This window comes from Micromys minutus (assembly GCF_963924665.1).
Source record: "Micromys minutus genome assembly, chromosome: 22".
NCBI classification, from domain to species: Eukaryota; Metazoa; Chordata; class Mammalia; order Rodentia; family Muridae; genus Micromys; species Micromys minutus.
The window spans coordinates 26,548,534-26,566,536 of NC_137957.1; the positions used below are offsets into that span (position 1 = coordinate 26,548,534).

At 34.8% G+C, this 18,003-nt stretch overlaps 1 protein-coding gene across 8 annotated transcripts in view; it reads right to left on the reverse strand.

Annotated features, from left to right (window-relative positions):
* The window catches only part of PPFIA2 (PTPRF interacting protein alpha 2), a gene marked incomplete at both ends in the record, with an annotated part of 426,677 nt that overhangs the window by 347,533 nt on the left and 61,141 nt on the right, over window positions 1–18,003 (reverse strand). For all 8 annotated transcript variants that reach the window (XM_080935708.1, XM_080935705.1, XM_080935707.1 and 5 more), the window contains one exon: window positions 5,901–5,954. In XM_080935708.1, coding sequence (XP_080791834.1) covers window positions 5,901–5,954 — 54 coding nt within the window. The remainder of the gene's footprint in view (window positions 1–5,900; window positions 5,955–18,003) is intronic.

The window sequence follows — 18,003 nt, forward strand, 5'->3', positions numbered from 1 at the left end:
AAAACATGGTCTCTGTTCTGTGTTACATACTTTAGGACTTACTGTTTTTATCTAAACTCTTTGGAACCTATTATAAGGTCTCTTCTCATATGCCTTCCCACCTTTGCTAAGTGCTCACAATTACTATTCCACACACTATTTATTTTAGCATCTATATATGACAAACATCACAAGGAATTTTTCCCTTAAGATTTATTAAAACATCACCATTATAATTTTGCACCATTCTTGGAAGACTTCAAGATCTTATTTGCTATTCTCTGATTTATTCTCCAAATACAGCTATGAAAATATTGTATTACAAAGAAACTTCCAATAAGGTTGTCCTCAGGTATGAGGACCCCATAGGTTCCCAAAAAAAGGGAATAGAATTTCTCCCATGTGCTCTCTCAAATTTAACGGTTTAGCCTCCAGTCTAACCATATCTCCCAACCCATGTTATTCCATAATGTGTGTATGCACACATATGTTTTACTTTGGTCTGTATAGATGCAGTTTCTGACATACCACATCTCTTCACTTGAAAGATTTCTACTTATCCTGCAATTTTAAAATGGTCCTTTACTTTGTTGTCACTGTATTTTCACCAACTGGGACTTGTGCCCTTTTACTGGGTTTGCACATGACCCTTCACCTACACAACACTGTACTTAGTGGTACCAAGTTGTCTGCCCACTGTATTATAAGATTCTGAAGTTAGGAGTTATTTATCTGAGAAGCCCACCTGCCTTCCTGTGACATGGCCTGGTGGGAGCCACACAGTGGACATGCCACCGTGCTGTAAGGCAGACACCATTAGAATGAGCAAGTGTGTGGTGAGAGGATGAGAAAGCGAGAGAAACGAATGGTTTATGGAGTATGAAGAAAGGCAGAACTGGAGACATGAGATTGGCTACATGATGTGAACTTCACAAAGAATCAATTAAAAGTTCTCAAAAGGAAGGTGAAACGTAATCAAACACATAGCACAACCAAATGTTCAACAGATTTGAAACAAATTGACTGAAAATCCTAAATTTAACCTTTATAATGCAAGAATTTGAACAGTACCTCGTTTTTTATCATGAGTACACTGATGGGACTTTCAAATTATCAAACTCAAAATGAGTTCAGAAAGTTTTAAATTTTTAAGTACATTTACAGTTAGGAAAACATATATAACCTCATCTTGGCAGCAGCCTCAGGAAGTTGAATATCTAAAAGTTGTGCTGTGTGTACCCAAATTGCAAGAACTATTAAGAAGCTATAAAATTTGAACAGAAAGTACAAAAACACAGAATGTGCAATTTCTGCCGTTTGCTGAGGGAATTAACAGAGCTGAAGGATTTTCGGGACATTGTGTTCATCAAGCTCAGGACAAAACGAATGGGGACTCATTTAATTCATCGCACTCCAGAACTGAAGAGATCCATTGGCATTTAACAAAAAGAGTCTTAGAACAAGTAAAAATAAACCCAGCCTAATATTCAGCAAACACAAATTTTACTTCTTACCAGGGAGAAAAAAGAAACCCATTCCCACTGGTGTTCTTGATCTGATTTCCGGGTGAGGCAATGAGACAGATTTAAAACTCGATTACATCCGGAGTAGAATGAAAAGTTTGTGTGTGCCTCACGTATGTTGATGTATGTTCCACTGTATTCAGTAACATGCCTCCTGTAGTCTAGATTTAGACACCCATCACTTCTTTTCAGATTTTATTCACAATGACATTAAGAAACATCATATTTTTCCATAATATAAATGCTAGTTGACTGACACAGTATATCCCAAACTGTATTCCAGAATATAACCAAATTATAAAAATCAGTCCTCTATTACACATTCTGCTGACATATGTGTCACTACAATTACCTTTTGTTGTCCACCTGTCTAATCCCACCTGCAGGCTTGTATTTAGCTTGCAGTTGAGGAGTGTGCCAAGATTCTCACAATATAGAATTCATGGCAGTAATACATCATTCTGTGTGTGCCATAGGGAAGTGCACACACATTTATCTGCATACCAGATGCCTAGTTCTTCACTTTCAAATTCTCTTGGTTCTCTGACAATTCCTAAAATGAGATTCCTAATCCCCAGTCCACCCTGTATATGAATAAGATAATAATTTTATCATTTGGGTTCTGGTAGCTCTTGAGGGTCTGTAATTATCCTTAATAATTTACATGCTTAAAATTTGTACATTTATCTTTGTTTTTTTTTAAATAAAGTTCTTCAATTAAAAAAATAATTTAAATTTTAATTTTGGTAGTAATTTCGAAATGAAATCATCTCTAACTCCAAAGGAATATTTGGTTCTAAGATTTCCTGCATTAGGAGACAATAATTCTACAGGTAGTCAATTGCTTTACATTTACATTCAAAGAGTCTGAGTATTTGAATATTACCTATGTATATCTTCTTTCTTTCTTTTTTGTTTTTTAGGAGATTACAGGTCATCTCTAATATTATTATAAGGTATGTTCTATATAGACATTTTTATACTCTGTTTAAAGATATTCACAAGAAAACTTATGTGACTGTTGCATATGTATTTAATTCGCATTTAATTGAATATACAGATGTAAAAGACATATGTTGTTGAGGAAGACATGATTTTTTGATTGAAAATATGGTTTGGTGGTAGAACATAAACTTAGCATGTGCCCACAAAACTATAGATTTTATCACCAGCATTGAGAAACAAACATCTGACCATTATTTAGCTATTTGATATTGCTTTTTGGTGGTTATTAATTATCTATTACGCTTGAGTAACTGTTTTACCTAAGCATGTACCTACATAAGCATGTTTATGGTGATTAATTTGTGATCTAATTTCTGTGTACTGAAAGCATATGCTGAATGCAGAGCAGATAATGTTTTGAAAACTGTTCTTAGTTATTATTTAACAGCCATTTTTCTCAGCAATAGAAGAATTATCATTTTAAAATAAATCTGAGATTTAGAAGTAACAGAAGCACCATCTTTAGTGACATCTTTTCTAGAGTCTATATTTAAAAGATCCTTAAAAACACTTTTGAAAAAAATAAAACCATTCTAAAATAATCTTGAATTACATCTAAAAATATTAATTTTCTCTTTACTGATGAAACAGAGACTCGATGATTTTTGACTTTTTAAAAAAATTTTACTTAGTGTTTATTATTAAAAATACTAAGCATGCTGGTGGTGGCATGTGCCTTTAATCCTAACACCTGGAAGCAGAGGCAGGCAGGTCTCTGAGTTTGAGGCCAGCCTGGTCTACAAAGTAAATTCTAGGACAGTCAGGAATCAACAGAAAAACACTAACTCACATCATCATCATCATCATCATCATCATCATCATCATCATCATCATAATAATAATAATAATACCAATATCAAACATTGTTAGAATCCTGTAACTATAGTCTTACCTGATAAGTCACTTTATCAGCAATATCATTGGATATACTAATCAAACCACCCTACACTTTGAAATGAAACAAGTTTCATAGTTTTAATCTTTAAAATTAATCCTTATGTGCACCTAAAGCAAAATTTTCATTTTCTAATTATTTCATTAGTGTTTCAAAATTTCTCAGTGCCCTATTATATTAAAAAAATAAACTACTACACTGTATGACATCAATTCACAGATCTGGATCCTCCTCCAATCTTACTTGTTAAGTGAGGTTAAACCATTTACTAATAAATATTTTGTTGGTAAAATTGATAGAATGGTATTCTAAATACTTTGACCTCACTGTTAAAAATGGAAATTAGTATTTTGATGATATATTTTGCTATATTTTAAATTGAAAAAATAAAACCACCTGGGTTAGAAATACATTTAGTTCAAACTTTAAGTTTTCTTACTTTATTTTGGTCCACAAGTCTGTAGATTAAACTGTGAGCCTCAGTCTTTGAGATGAGAGTTTGTCACAAGGTGCATTAAATGTTAGTCAGGAAGCAACTGCAATATGTAGGGAAGGGGCTTATTTGATTTACACTGCCTGCCACACTAAGGCCCATCACTGAAGGAAGTGGTGACAGGAACTCATGAAGGGCAGGGACCTGAAAGTAGGAACTATTAGAGAAGTTCTGTTAACACTCCTGTGCCTCATGGTTTTCCCAGCTTACATTCTTGTACAACTCAGAACCAGGAAAGGCACCACCCACAGTGGTCTGTCCACAGCAATCTCTAAGAAGATCCTCTAGAGCCAGATTTTATGGAGGAATTTCTTCCTTTGAGGTTCCCTCCTTTCAGATGACTCTTGCTTGTGTCAAGTTGGCCTAAAACTAGCCAGCACATGCATAATACTCATTAAATCTAACCATACTTACATAAATCAAACAGTGATAAAAGTTCATCCATTAACCATTTGCTAACATAATCTGCATAAAGCACTACTTAACTTATATACTTTGAATGTTATTTCTCAAGGCTGAAATCACAGGAAAATCATCATAGTTAATGTCTGCTGAAATCATTTGCTCAGAACAACAACAAAAAAGCTATAATGTTCCAATACAGCAAGCTTATCTTAGAATTAAAAATTTACCCTCAAGGGTTGGGGAAGTTATTCAGTGGTTGATCCCTTCCCACACAAATATTAGGACCAGAGTTTGGGTGCCCAGAGCAAGCTTGCTAATAAAATGGCTATAAGACTGATTTCTGGCTTTCCATGAGAGACCTTACTGCACTGAAATCACAGAAGAGTGACTTAGGGTTGTTTATAACATTCACTACAGTTCTCCACATACACATGTTCTCATATCCATGTACCTGCTAACATATGTCCATACACATGTAAACATGCAAGTGCAAATATGCATACCACATATTAAAATGGAAAATATACAAAGATGCCTTCCTATAGAGTTGATAACTCATTCTTTAAGTGTGTAACCAACCTTTGGGATAAATAGAAACAAAACATATTATAACAAATCAAACAAAGTATCACATGGCTGTCATTTTTGTCTGTAAATTCAAAATAGTGTGAAATTAAAATCTGATACTGGTTGGGGCCTGCCCTCTACTAGCTTAGCTGTGAATCTTATGTTCTGTGCCTGCCAGAAATCCTGTAATCTTGACATAAATGCAGCTTGACCATAGTCAGACATAAATAGCTTAATTCAAAACAAAGTCAAGTTGATCATATATTCTAAGACATCATCATCATTATTATTGTTGTTGTTGTTGTTGCTGCTGCTGCTGCTGTACTGTTACTACTAGTACTGAAAACTTTTCAACTGTAGCCTTTCCTCATGACCCATCCTAATAGAGGTCAGCCTGAACTGTTAGATTTTAACTACTAAAAAACCTTGGGAAAATGCCGACCACCCTGTAGTTCTTCCTGCATCATATCTGGGTGCAAATGTTCTTTTTTTATATATAAAACCTGGCCCTGAAAAATGTTCGAGGCAATAGCATCCAGCTTTCAAGTTTGAGCTATGGCCCTGATCAATCAAATGGTCTTGGGATATGTATTCAATAAACCAGCCCTGTTGCACTGGATTGGTGTCTTAATTCTTTGTACAGCAGTTCCCAGATTCCAAAAATAGTCAAATTTAGAATTATAAATTCTCAAGCTAATAAGACTATTATTAGAAGTGGTTTATGATTTCTAACAAAATATTTTATAAGTTTTCTCTTTTGTACTGGGAATTGAATCTATGGCATGGTGTGTGCTAAGCAAGTGTTCACCAGTAAGCTAGAAATCTTATTCTTCATTTCTGTACTACCAGTTTGGATGTAGATTAATTATTTGAGAAGGTACCATTTTTGAACCTGAAGAACACTATTGAAACCAACTTTACAGTTTATATTATTTTCCTCATTAAGTATATTCTAATAAGTTTTAGCACATGGCATAGTATACAGAAACTCTATGTTCAATGCAAGACATATCTAATTAAGGGTCTAACTTACCGGTGGGTCAGCCCCCTTAGAACCAGTCAGCCCTCCTGTCAGGGATTCAATGTCCTGAAAAGGGGAGAAGTGATTGTTAACACTATTCAATATTATGAAGATTACCCAGTCACACAGTGTATTGTAATTGGCAACAAAACTAGGGTGTTTCAATTATTTGTGGTGTGTGTGTGTGTGTGTGTGTGTGTGTGTGTGTGTGTGTGTGTGTGTATGTGTGTGTATTGAATCCCAAAAAACATAAAACATAGACTGTATGAAAATATCTGATTATTTTATCTAACTTTTTACAGAATTTAAATGCAAAAATAAATGTGAGAAATTGTTCTTGAAATATGAAAAGAAAATGACCCTAGATTAAAAAGAAAGATGTTCTGTCTTAAAAAGTTAAAGAGCACAGAACAACAAAACAAATAATCTCAATTAACATATTTCCAAGGGCATTGTTTCATGATGTTATTTCATCCACAAGACTTTTAAATTAACTATGGTCTACTTTACTAATACATGTGCAAAATGTTAGAAGATATGACTTGATCAGTTATTCTAGTACTAAGATCAATTCTCAATTTTAAAATAACAGGCACTGAAGTAATGTGTAAGTAATCATTATACATGTCACAGTCATTATGAATGAAAAATGAAAGATACTATAATAAGCTTTATAGACAGTGAGATTTATAGAAATGATAATACCTGTCATATCAGTTCTGGGGCTGTGATGTAATTGATATCAATCCTATAACATTTACAAACTAAAATTAAATGCCAGGTTTTAAAGTAAAATCTCACAAAATTTTAACAAGTTGGCAACTGTTTTAACTTGTAAATCACCTCTCATAAAGGAAACTGCAAACACATAAACACACACACACACACACACACACACACACATACACACACAGGCATCTCGCTACTAGCCATATGTACACTGACATCTTCATAGGCAAAAAACATTTTAGCCCTTGATATGTATGGATGCAGAAAAATCTAATTGCACCTTGGTAAACTTCTACTTATTAAGGGGGAATAAGAACTCTCAGAAGTGGACTTAATAATGCTTTATTAATTTAAAACTTTTTTATTGCCAGTGATATAGGAATAACAGCTACTGAAGTACATTGAATTAGAGGAGCAAAAAACCTACTGCCTTAAATCAACCTGTATATTTTAAAGATGTTTCAACTTCCGAATGGAAATTTGGTAAGAGGGTTTGTTTTTATTTCTACAGGTGATGAAAGACTGTGGGTTCTATCAAAATGGAAACAAATGTGATCTCCTTCCTCATGAAAGGCATGGTTCATAGAAGGAAGGGATGCAGAAAAGCAGCAATCCAGATGACACAGATAGCTGAAACCCTACATGTGGAAAGCTCAACAAACCAGATGTGAAAAGGCAGATCAGACTGTCAGAATGGAAGACCTCAATGCTGAAATGGACTTTCTTCCTTCAGGATAAATGATCAGGACTGCAGTTATGAAGGTTCATTACATCAATGGGTCTTTATAATGACATTTTAACTGTTAAATTTATGGGTTTGATAATTGTTTCTTTTGTAAATATAAACTGTGTACTAATTTTAGCTCAAGCAGAAAGAGTGAAAAGGTAGATAAATTTTAATGTAACAACATGGCTGCTTTATAAAGAGAACACAACCACAGACCTTCTGGGTAGATGTGATCTGACACTCTCTAGATTATAGTTTTTTTCTGGCTGAAACACAAACTAGTCCTTAGTATACACCTTTAATTCCTAACAATAAAGTTGTAGTTAGCTTGTAGAAAGAAGCAGCCATGTTTTAAAGTGATGCCTAATTGAGAGGAACATAAACAGAGAAAGATTTGATGGACTGATTCAGATGTAGTATATGTCTAACTCTTATGAGAATAGACAGGAATGACAGGCTACCTAAGAGTGGCCCAGAGCAGAGTGCAGGCAGTACAATTGAGTTGAGTTCAATTCATGCAGAGAGAGGCTGTTTTACTGGTACAGTTTTACACAGAGGTGTTGCAGGTGAAAACAGAAGAAGCCAGAGGGAGTCAGATGATTAGAACAGATAGCCAGAGTTAGTTTGAGGCCAAGCAGAGCAATTCCATAAGAATCCAAGAGAAGCCAGTTTGAGTCAGTCAGCTTGCACAAGAGTTTGGGCCAGTAAACCAGCCAGTCATAGTTTAGGAAGTACTAGGAAGTGTCAGCTTATTTACCAATAATCCTCTGAAACAATTACGTATGGTGAATAATAGTTACCTTTAAAGGTTTGATAGTATGCATTGAAATCTTACTAGTTACAATGAGCATAAAGTACATATAAAGCAAATTATAACATGGAAATAGTCAAAGTTTTCTTTGTCGGTAAAGATTAAACATAATGATTTTGAACTACCAAAAATTGCCCCAATGCTTTAAAAAAATAAAGTACTGACAAAAATATATTCATATAGTTTTATGCCAAAATGCTTTAAAATATCTGTACATGTATCTCTGTTTTTTAAATAAAGTTGTAAATAAAATATTACCTTTATAGAAATGTATTGTCATAATCAAATCTTTTGATTTATTTGACAAGTTTTCAAATAACATCCAAGACAGATGAATGCCCCATCTTTCTATAACCTAATTTTATGGCATCTCTACCAATATGTTTTGCAAATTCCTTGATCTATAACTTTTTGTTTTAGTCTGTTACCATAAAAACTCATGAGACTGCCTCCACATTGGATTATGTAGCCCGAGTAACTTAAATCCATGTTCCCAGCAACTGTCACTCAAATTTGGCTTTTGAATAAATATCTCTTGATCACTTTGTGGATAAGAGCTGTGATTTTTTTAAATTTTTACTTAATAGTAGTGAAACAAATAGGTAAAATATATTGATTACTTCAAGGGACCCTGAGCATGAAAAGGTATTTACAATATGTTCTTCGAGGTCTATCCCCCATCATAGCTGTCTCTAATTTGTTCCATGCCTGTCAACTGTTTTATCATTTCATGTTGTTGCTGTAATATGCTTGCCAGGCATTGACACAGAAAAATACCTTGACTCAGAGGAAGGTCATGCTGACCACACACTCTGTTTTATGCTGTATGTTATGAGGTGTGTTATTCTTAAGTAATTCCACAACTATAAGCTTCATGTAGGACACATCAAATTGAAGGTCAATACAAATTGTCTAAGATGTGTAAAATGGCTTCAGTCAGGGCTGACCACGAGGAAGCACTTTCAGGAGTTCTGTATGAGCTCATTGTGTATTTTGTGGGTTTGTCCTTTATAGGCTGACATAGAAAAATGTTTGGGTTGGTAGCCTCAGCCCCTGAATTCAGAGTTATGGCCTTGCTTAATCAGTCTTATTGTGTGTGTTCAATAAACCATCACTTTCTGACTGAGATCAGTGTTTGTGTAGTTTGTAAGTGACTCTTGGACCCTAACATTTTGACTTTTCAATATGATATTGCCATCTACTGTTGCAGTAACCTCTGCAACCCAAATAATCCAATGCAAAGAAAACACAACTCAGTTAATATGAATAGAAGCTGCACACTTAGATTGGGCAGATCTACCACTGACTACTCTGTTCCCCAGCTATGAGATCCCTTAGAACTTGCAGTTTCATTATGCCCTGTGTTTTAGCTCCATCTTCAACCTCCTCTTCCTCTGTCTTCTCCCTGTGTTCTCTCTCTCTCCCCATCTCTTCAGCTCCACCTTCCTTTCCCCTGCCCAATCACCAGCTCTTGCCTAATTATCAAATTTGATGGGGAGAAGGTTCCATGAAGTCACCTGAGTATGTGATTCACTCCTCTTCCTAGGCAGACCCTCTTGAGGAAGCATAATTAGCATCAAATACAAACAGCATCAGAGCAACTCACACCCACAAACATTACTCTGAAGAATCAAATACCCAAGTTACAAAACATGGTGCTCCCATAATGTTTTCATAATTTTAAAATAAAGATTACAATTTTATTTTGTTTAATTTTTATATCACCTCCATCTCCTCTCATACCTCATCTTGCAGCCAATTTTTCCCTCTCCTTCCTCTCTTCCTCCCACATCCCTTCTGCTCTCTACCCCTTCTAATAAGGACTGAAACATCCACAGTTTGGTCTTCCTTGTTGAGCTTTATATGGTCTGTGAGTTGTATCATGAGTATTCTGAGATTTTTGTCTAATATTCACTTATCAGTGAGTACATACCATGTGTACTCTTTTGTGACTTGGTTACCTCCCTCAGGATAATATTAATATTACAATAGGCCATATTCACACCCATCTCAGCCTCATTTATTTTCTGACAAAGCACCTTATATTTTTCTTTTTCCTGTCATTGCTTTTACATAACAAGTTTTTCAAAAGCCAGTTTAAAATAATTTTTGGAATTTTTATATATGAAGATAAAATCTTTGGAATGTTTGCCTGTTTTGTTATCTAAACACATTAACATATATGCATATGAACATAGAAGAGCAAGGAGAAACATGGGCAGGAAGTTTCATTCCTACCTGAAGAACTTTTGGCACTGCTTAGCTGCTAGTAGTTTTATGTCAACTTGACATTGCCAGAGTTGTGTGGGAAGAGGGAGTCTCAATTGTTAAAAGGCCCTCAAGAGATTTCTGGTGGGCAATGAATGTATGGGCATTTTCTTGATTGATGACTGATATGGTGGAAATCTATTCAAGATAAGAGGTGCCAACCTCGGGTCCCACAGTCCCTGGTATTACAGAACCAAAAACTGAGCAGATCATGAGAAGCATGTCAGTAATCAGTGTTCCTTCAGTGTCCCTGTGTCAGTTCCTCACTCCAGGTTTCTGCCTTGAGTTCCTGCCTTGATTCCTTTCAGTGATGTCTGTAAGGTCTTATAAGAAATAACTCACAGAATATATGAAATTTAAGAAAAACAAAGGCCAAAAAAAGAAAAATCATTATGTCTAGTTTTTACACACCAAGAAAACTTTGACTATTTCCAGGTTACATCTTGTTTTACATGTACTTTATGCTCGTAACTAGTAAGATTTTAATGCATACTATCAAACCTTTAAAAAATCAAGTACTGACAAAAATATATTCATATACTGTTACGAAAAAGTGCTTTTAAAATCTGTACATTTATCTCTGTTTTTTAAAATAAAGTTGTTCACTTAAAAAAAGAAAAAAGAAACAAGCCGTTTGATTCCCAAATTGCTTTGGTGACAATGTTTATTACAACAATTAAACCCTAGCTAAGGCAGTAGTGAAAATGGGTGAATTTGGAAAGGTAAATATGATCAAAAATCATTGTATAACTTTATTAAAGAACTGATATTTGATTTTTAAAAACTCATAAACACAGTGATAAAATGTTTTGAATTTACTGTTGTAATAATGCCTCATAAAGCAGGCAAATAACAAACTGTTTTCACAGGGTGATAGAATATCCTACGGTTTGTTGTGTGCCTCACCAAGGCCATCACATAATGTCTAACAGTTATCAATTAACTTGTCAATCTTTTTCTTCAGAAAAGTTAATAATGGTGGCTTCATATTATTCAAGAAATGTAATGCCTGTGTAAGGTTAATCATTAGTTCTTGACTTAGCTGTATGGAGTCAATCTTTCTTTAATTGGAACATTGTCATATTTTCCCTTGGCATAGCTATCTAGAGATTAATCATGTGGTCTTCACTGACAGTCATTTGTTTCTGATGTCAGTTTGTCCTCACATGAAATATGAAGACTTTTCTAGGCTATTCTCTATTTTTCTTAAATATCTGTTAAAAAACATAATTATTCAATTACAGGAAAAAAGATAGCAAAGGCAATACAAAGGAAAATATTAAAATTATGAATAATATGTCAGTTAGGATTGCTATTGCTAAGATGAAATGCCATGGCTAAGGAAACTTTGAGAGGAAAGGGTTTATTTAGTTTACATTTGATATCACTATTGATCTTTGAAAGAAGTCTGGATGGGAAATCAAAGAGAGCAGGATCCTGGAGGCAGGAGCTGATACAGAAGCCATGGAGGGGTGATACTTACTGACTTGCTCCCTGCGAGTTGCTCAGCCTGCTCTTTTATAGAATGAGAATTGCTAGCCATGGGAAGGCATCATCCAGAATAGGCTGGGCCTTCCTCCATCAAATAAGAATTGAGCAAATGCCCTACAAACGTGCACTGCAGCTATATCTTACAGAGGTGTTTTCTTAATTGAGGCTCCCTCCATTCAGATGTGTTCAGCTTATTTCAAGTTGACATAAAACGATCTAGCACAAATATCCTGTTGAATTTATTTTTATCTAAGTCATTAAGTCATTGAACCCTGATTACCTTAGTACATAGTAGCAGCCTTTTAAATGAACATCTATTGTTACCTTTTTTACAAGTCACTTCATGTGATGTAAAATTACTTAAAGTATGGTGATTATTTACATTAATAAGCATTGTAAAATTTCAGATTCATAAATGTGATAGATTATATTATTTAATCTGTAATTCATGTTGAAATTCCCAATCTTTACTACCTTAATATGTAAAATTGATAGAAAATAAACTTTGCCTGTAGTAATTCATGATAGTAATCTGATACAATGGTGTTGTCATGAAATCAGGAGGCAATGAGAGCAGGTACACTGAAGGAAGTCCACAGAAGGGCACCGCACAATGGTTATTTCCAAGCCCAGGGGTGAAATTTCAGAGGAGTCTTAGGCGGCCATCACATTGATATTGGACTTCCAGTTTCCAGAATGTGTGAAATAAAGCCTGTTATCTATGAATGCATGTACTTTGTTATATATTGTTCTGTGGAAACTAGTAAAGTAATGTAGGCATATTTATAGTCTGGGACTATAGCAGGGGTTGGCTGAGGAATGGCATCATATTTCAATATGGAGTCTATCAGAGATCATTAAGCAATCCATCTAAAGCCTATTGACATCAGTGAAGTCAACGTAAGTAGTAAAATAACCACACTTTTTTGAACAGCTATATTTTCATATTACTTCATAGTAATACTTATGGAAAGATTAAAATTGAATATTTCTATATCATGGAATAATTATTTCAAATTTCACTTCTTTTCCATTTCCTCTTAATGAAGTTCTTGTATACAACTCAACACTTTTTATCAAGGTTCCCAAGGGCCTATTGGTATTTGAATTCAATGAAAATGTTCTTTCAATAATCTTTTATAATTATTATTACTATTACTACTACTACTACAATTATTTATTATCATCATCATCATCATCATCATCATCATCATCATCATCATCATCATCATCTTTGTCTTTACTGAAATCCCTTCTTTAGTATTTGGAATTTTATGCTTTACATAATTTTATTTTGTACTATTATTCAAATATTATTTATGATAAATTACTTTCAAAAGTTTATTAGAATTCTAATTTTATTATTACTATGTGAGGGTCTCTCTATGTGTAAACATATATACTGGTGTTCAGAGAGGCAGAAGAGGGGGCTTCTATTTTCTTGAAGCGGATGTTTCTGTGAGCCTCCCCATATGAGTGGGTGTTAGAAAGTGAACTCTGACCCTCTGTAAGAGCAAAAGAACTCTCATCTCTTTCACCCCAATGCACTCTGAACCTTTATCTTCAGGTTTAGTTTATCTTCTGACAAAATGTCAAATCATATTTAACATCAACTTCTCCAATCTCAGAGATGGATGAAATTGCTGGACACTAGACAACTGGTTTTGCAGTACAAACTGTCCATCAAATTCTACTGCAAAGGTCTTAATGAAAGACTTTTAACTTAATCAGCTCCTATCATCACTAGTATATTGATCTCCTGGATTTCTTCAGCAATATAAGCAGCAATCTAATAATAATCTTTGGACATGCTCTTATCTCCCAGTGCTTCCTACATTCTCTACTGTGAATTCAAGTTTGAGTATTTAAATTATTACGCAAAACCAATTTCTGTTTCTTTTTCAAAAATCTTAGAATAAACCTTAGCTTATTATTGTGCTCTGCCTTGCCTTGTGTGGTCTTGATTCAGACATTTTCTCTAACACCACCTTTGGCAATGCTCCCTGTCTTTTGTGTCAATCAAATCATATTGGTCTTAACAAATTTACTAATTACAAACCAGCCCAATTATAGATTCTGTATTAAGTTCTTTGCATATTTTCATTTATTCTGTACAAGGTGCACATTCCGCAGGCACCTTTCTAGTTCATTAACTGACTTACTTTACTTCCAAATATGGTTCATTGCCAAAGTGACCGTGCATAAATCAGCTAATGTCTCAACTAAGAGAAAAAGGTTAAACTCAAACAGAAATTTAAAGAAGCATGAATAATAAAGTTGTATCTCACAGATGTATGGAGTGTTTGGCAGGTCCAGGTGAAGGGTGAGTAGCTGTAAGTTATAGCAATCTTTGAATGTAAAAGAATAAAGTATATAAAAACCTTTAGTTTGTCAGTGTGCAGTAATGGATGAATGACTCCCTGAGCCTCTACCAAGATCAACACAGTGAAGTTCAGTAGGGCTGAATGCAGAATGACTAAGTGAATGAGTATTCATGCACTATCATTCTGATAAAATATCTGACACTCCAGATAGTTGTGGCAAAATATTGCTTACTTTTCTAGAAATGCAGTCCATGGGAAGTATAGAGCGAGTCTACTGCGTTTACACAATGAATCCTCATTAAATTTAGAAATGAGCAAAACAATGAATTGCCTTCCCAAGGTCACACAGCTGGAATGTAGGAAAATGCTCTGAAGCCCCTGTGCTATAACTCCAAGCCTAGTCTACTTCAGATTCTCTCATAATTCACTAAGGAGACATCCACTCAAGAGAAATGCACTCAGCTCTGTGTGAGCCCATCTTGAAGCAGTACATCTCTATACATACCAAAGATTTTATGGCTCATAGGAAAACATTTTAAAAAGACTTAATAGGTAACACCATTATACAATTAAAAAATCAATATGTAAGCCATTTACCAAGCAAAGGTGCCTAGTATAAGGATATACTTCAGAGATATTAAACTAGTATCAACAACGTTTACTTTTATGTAATATTTTTTGTAAGTTCACAGCAAAAGGAATGGGTCACAGAAAACAATTTTTTAAAGGAATAAGTCTCTTTTTTCCACATGCTGCTTAATAAAACAATCTTTCATAAAGAAAAAAATTCCATCTCCTAAGGCAAACATCCAAAAAACAAAGTTGAATTTCTTAATGAGGTTTGAGCTGTTAGTGCTTCCTTGGTGATGTGACAGGGTAAATCCCTTAGGGAACAGAGACATAGAAAATATGCAATCAAAAAGAATACATCTTACTTGGAGAAGCAAAATCTCATTGCTCAAAGCCCTAAAAAGTAAGAAATAATTTTCTGTTGCTTTGAACAACTCAAATCTGAATTGCATTCCAGTACTATAATTAGCTCATGTCAAGATAAATGGTTTAGTATATATTGTGAATCCAGGATGGGAGAAAATGATGGGAAAATAGACCAACTCAAAGCTTTCATAACACTAAGGATGTTGTGGTGAATCATAACAAAGAAGTCAGTTCACAAACCTACTTTGTGTACTTAACCAACACGAAGTAACACATCTGAAGTATGGAATTCAATCTTTGAGATAATTCTTCTATTTTAATCTAAGGCAGAGCTTAGAGCTTGAACCATTAGTGTTTTGTTCAGAAAATTTTCTCCTGTGCCTATGTGTTCTAAGGTTTTCCCTACTTTCTCATCTAATAGTTTCAGTGTATCTGGTTTAATGTGGAGATCTTTGATCCACTTGCACTTGAGCTTTTTACAAGGAGATAAGAAAGGGTCTATTTTCATTCTTCTGCATGCTAAGTGCCAGTTGGACCAACACCATTTGTTGAATAGGCTGTCCTTTTACCATTGAATGTTTACAGTTCCTTTGTCAAAAATCAGGTGACCATGTATATGAGGGCTCATTTCTGGATCTTCTATTCTATTCCATTGAACCACGTTCCTATTTCTGTATGAGTACCATGCAGTTTTCAGCACAATTGCCTTGTAATATAGCTTGAGGTCAGGGATAGTGATTCCCGCAGATGTTTTCTTGTTGTTGAGGATGGATTTCGCTATTCTAGGTCTTTTGTTATTCCAGATGAAATTTCACATTGATCTTTCCAACTCAATGAAGAACTGGGTTGGAATTTTGATGGGGATTGCATTGAATCTGTAGATTGCTTTTGGTAGGATGGCCATTTTCAAAATGTTGATCCTTCTAATCCATGAGCATGGGAGATCTTTCCATTTTCTGAGATCTTCCTCGATTTTCTTTTTTAGAGGTTTGAAGTTCTTCTCATACAGGTCCTTCACTTGCTTAGTTAGAGTCACACCAAGGTATTTCATAGTTGTTGTGACTATTGTGAAGGGTATCTTTCCCCTAATTTCTTTCACCACATGATTGTCCTTTGAATATCGGAAGGCTACTGATTTGTTTGAGTCAATTTTATATCCAGCCACTTTGCTGAACTTGTTTATCAGCTGTAGGAATGAGATTGCAAAGTTTTTGTAAGGCTAAGGACATTGTCAAGAAAACAAAAGGGCAGCCAACAGATTGGAAAAAGATCTTTACCAACCTCACATCAGATATAGGCCTAATATCCAAGCTATAAAAAAAAACTCAAAAAGCTAGACACCAGAGAATCAAACAACCCTTTTAAAAAATGGGGTACAGAGCTAAACAAAACATTCTCAATTGAGGAATATTGAATGGCTGAGAAACATCTAAGGAAGTGCTAGACATCCTTAGCCATCAGGGAAATGCAAATCAAAACAACCCTGAGATTCCACCTCACACTAGTCGGATTGGCCAAGATCCAAAACTCAGATGACAGCAGATGCTGGCGAGGTTGTGGAGAAAGAGGAACATTTCTCTACTGTTGTTGGAGTTGTAAACTGATACAACCAGTCTGGAAATCAGTCTGGTGATTCCTCAGAATATTGGACATAGTACTACCTGAAGATCCAGCTATTCCACTTCTGGGCATATACCCCAGAGACACTTTAGTACACAACAAAGATACATGCGCCACAATGTTCATAGCAGCTCTATTTATAATAGCCAGAAACTGGAAAGAACCCAGATGTACTTCAGTAGATGAATGGATACAAAAATTGTGGTACATTTACACAATGATGTTATGTTATTCAGCTATCAGGAACAATGACTTAACCAAATTCTTAAGAAAATGGTTGCCTTTAGGGAATATCATCTTGAGTGAGATAACCCAGTCACAAAAGAAAGGACATAATATGCAGTCACTGATAGTGGTATGCTAACCTCAGAGGCTCGAAGTGCCCCAGAAACAAGTCACTGACTGTGTGAAGTTCAAGAGAAAAAGAAAAGAAAACAAAAGAAAACAAAAAAACATTATGCTCAATCCTCATACACCAAGAAAACGTTGACTAATTCCGGGTTACATCCTGTTTTATATGTACTTTTTGCTCATTGTAACTAGTAAGACATTAATGTAGAGTATCAAACCTTAAAAATAAAAAAAAGAAAAAGAAAAAAGCCAAGCACTGAAAAAAATGTATTTGTATACATTTATGCAAAAATTTTTTAAATTTTTTTCTTTTATCTTTGTTTTTTAAAATAAAGTTAAAAAAAGGAACAACAAAAGGGAAAAAATCAATTCAAATGAAAAAAAAAAATCTAAGGCAGAGCACAGAACAACATGTGGAGGAATTCTGATAATGAAGTATTAAATGAAAACACAGCACTTGTTGGAGTCAAATGTATAGGGTGACAGTGGTTTAGTTTTTTCATATTTCCAGAGTGGTGTTTTGTTTGTTTGTTTTCTTGTTTAGTATACATACTGAATTCCCACAGAAGCTAGTTGGATAACAGGAATGAGCACTGACTGACAGGGTCTGCACTGAAACACCATCTGAAGTTCTCCATTGCTTCATGAAGCAGCAATTCATCTCTCTTGACTCACATTTCCAAGATGGTGAGTCTGGGACTTCTAGAGTTTAATGACTTGACACAGGTATACAACTAACTAATAATGATATAAAACCAGACACTAAGTCTCGAGGCAGTGCATTTTCATGGCCATGAGCTCTGGAATCAGCTGGAGTATAGGAGGAATTGGAATGGTTTGCTGAGATGCTGTACTGAC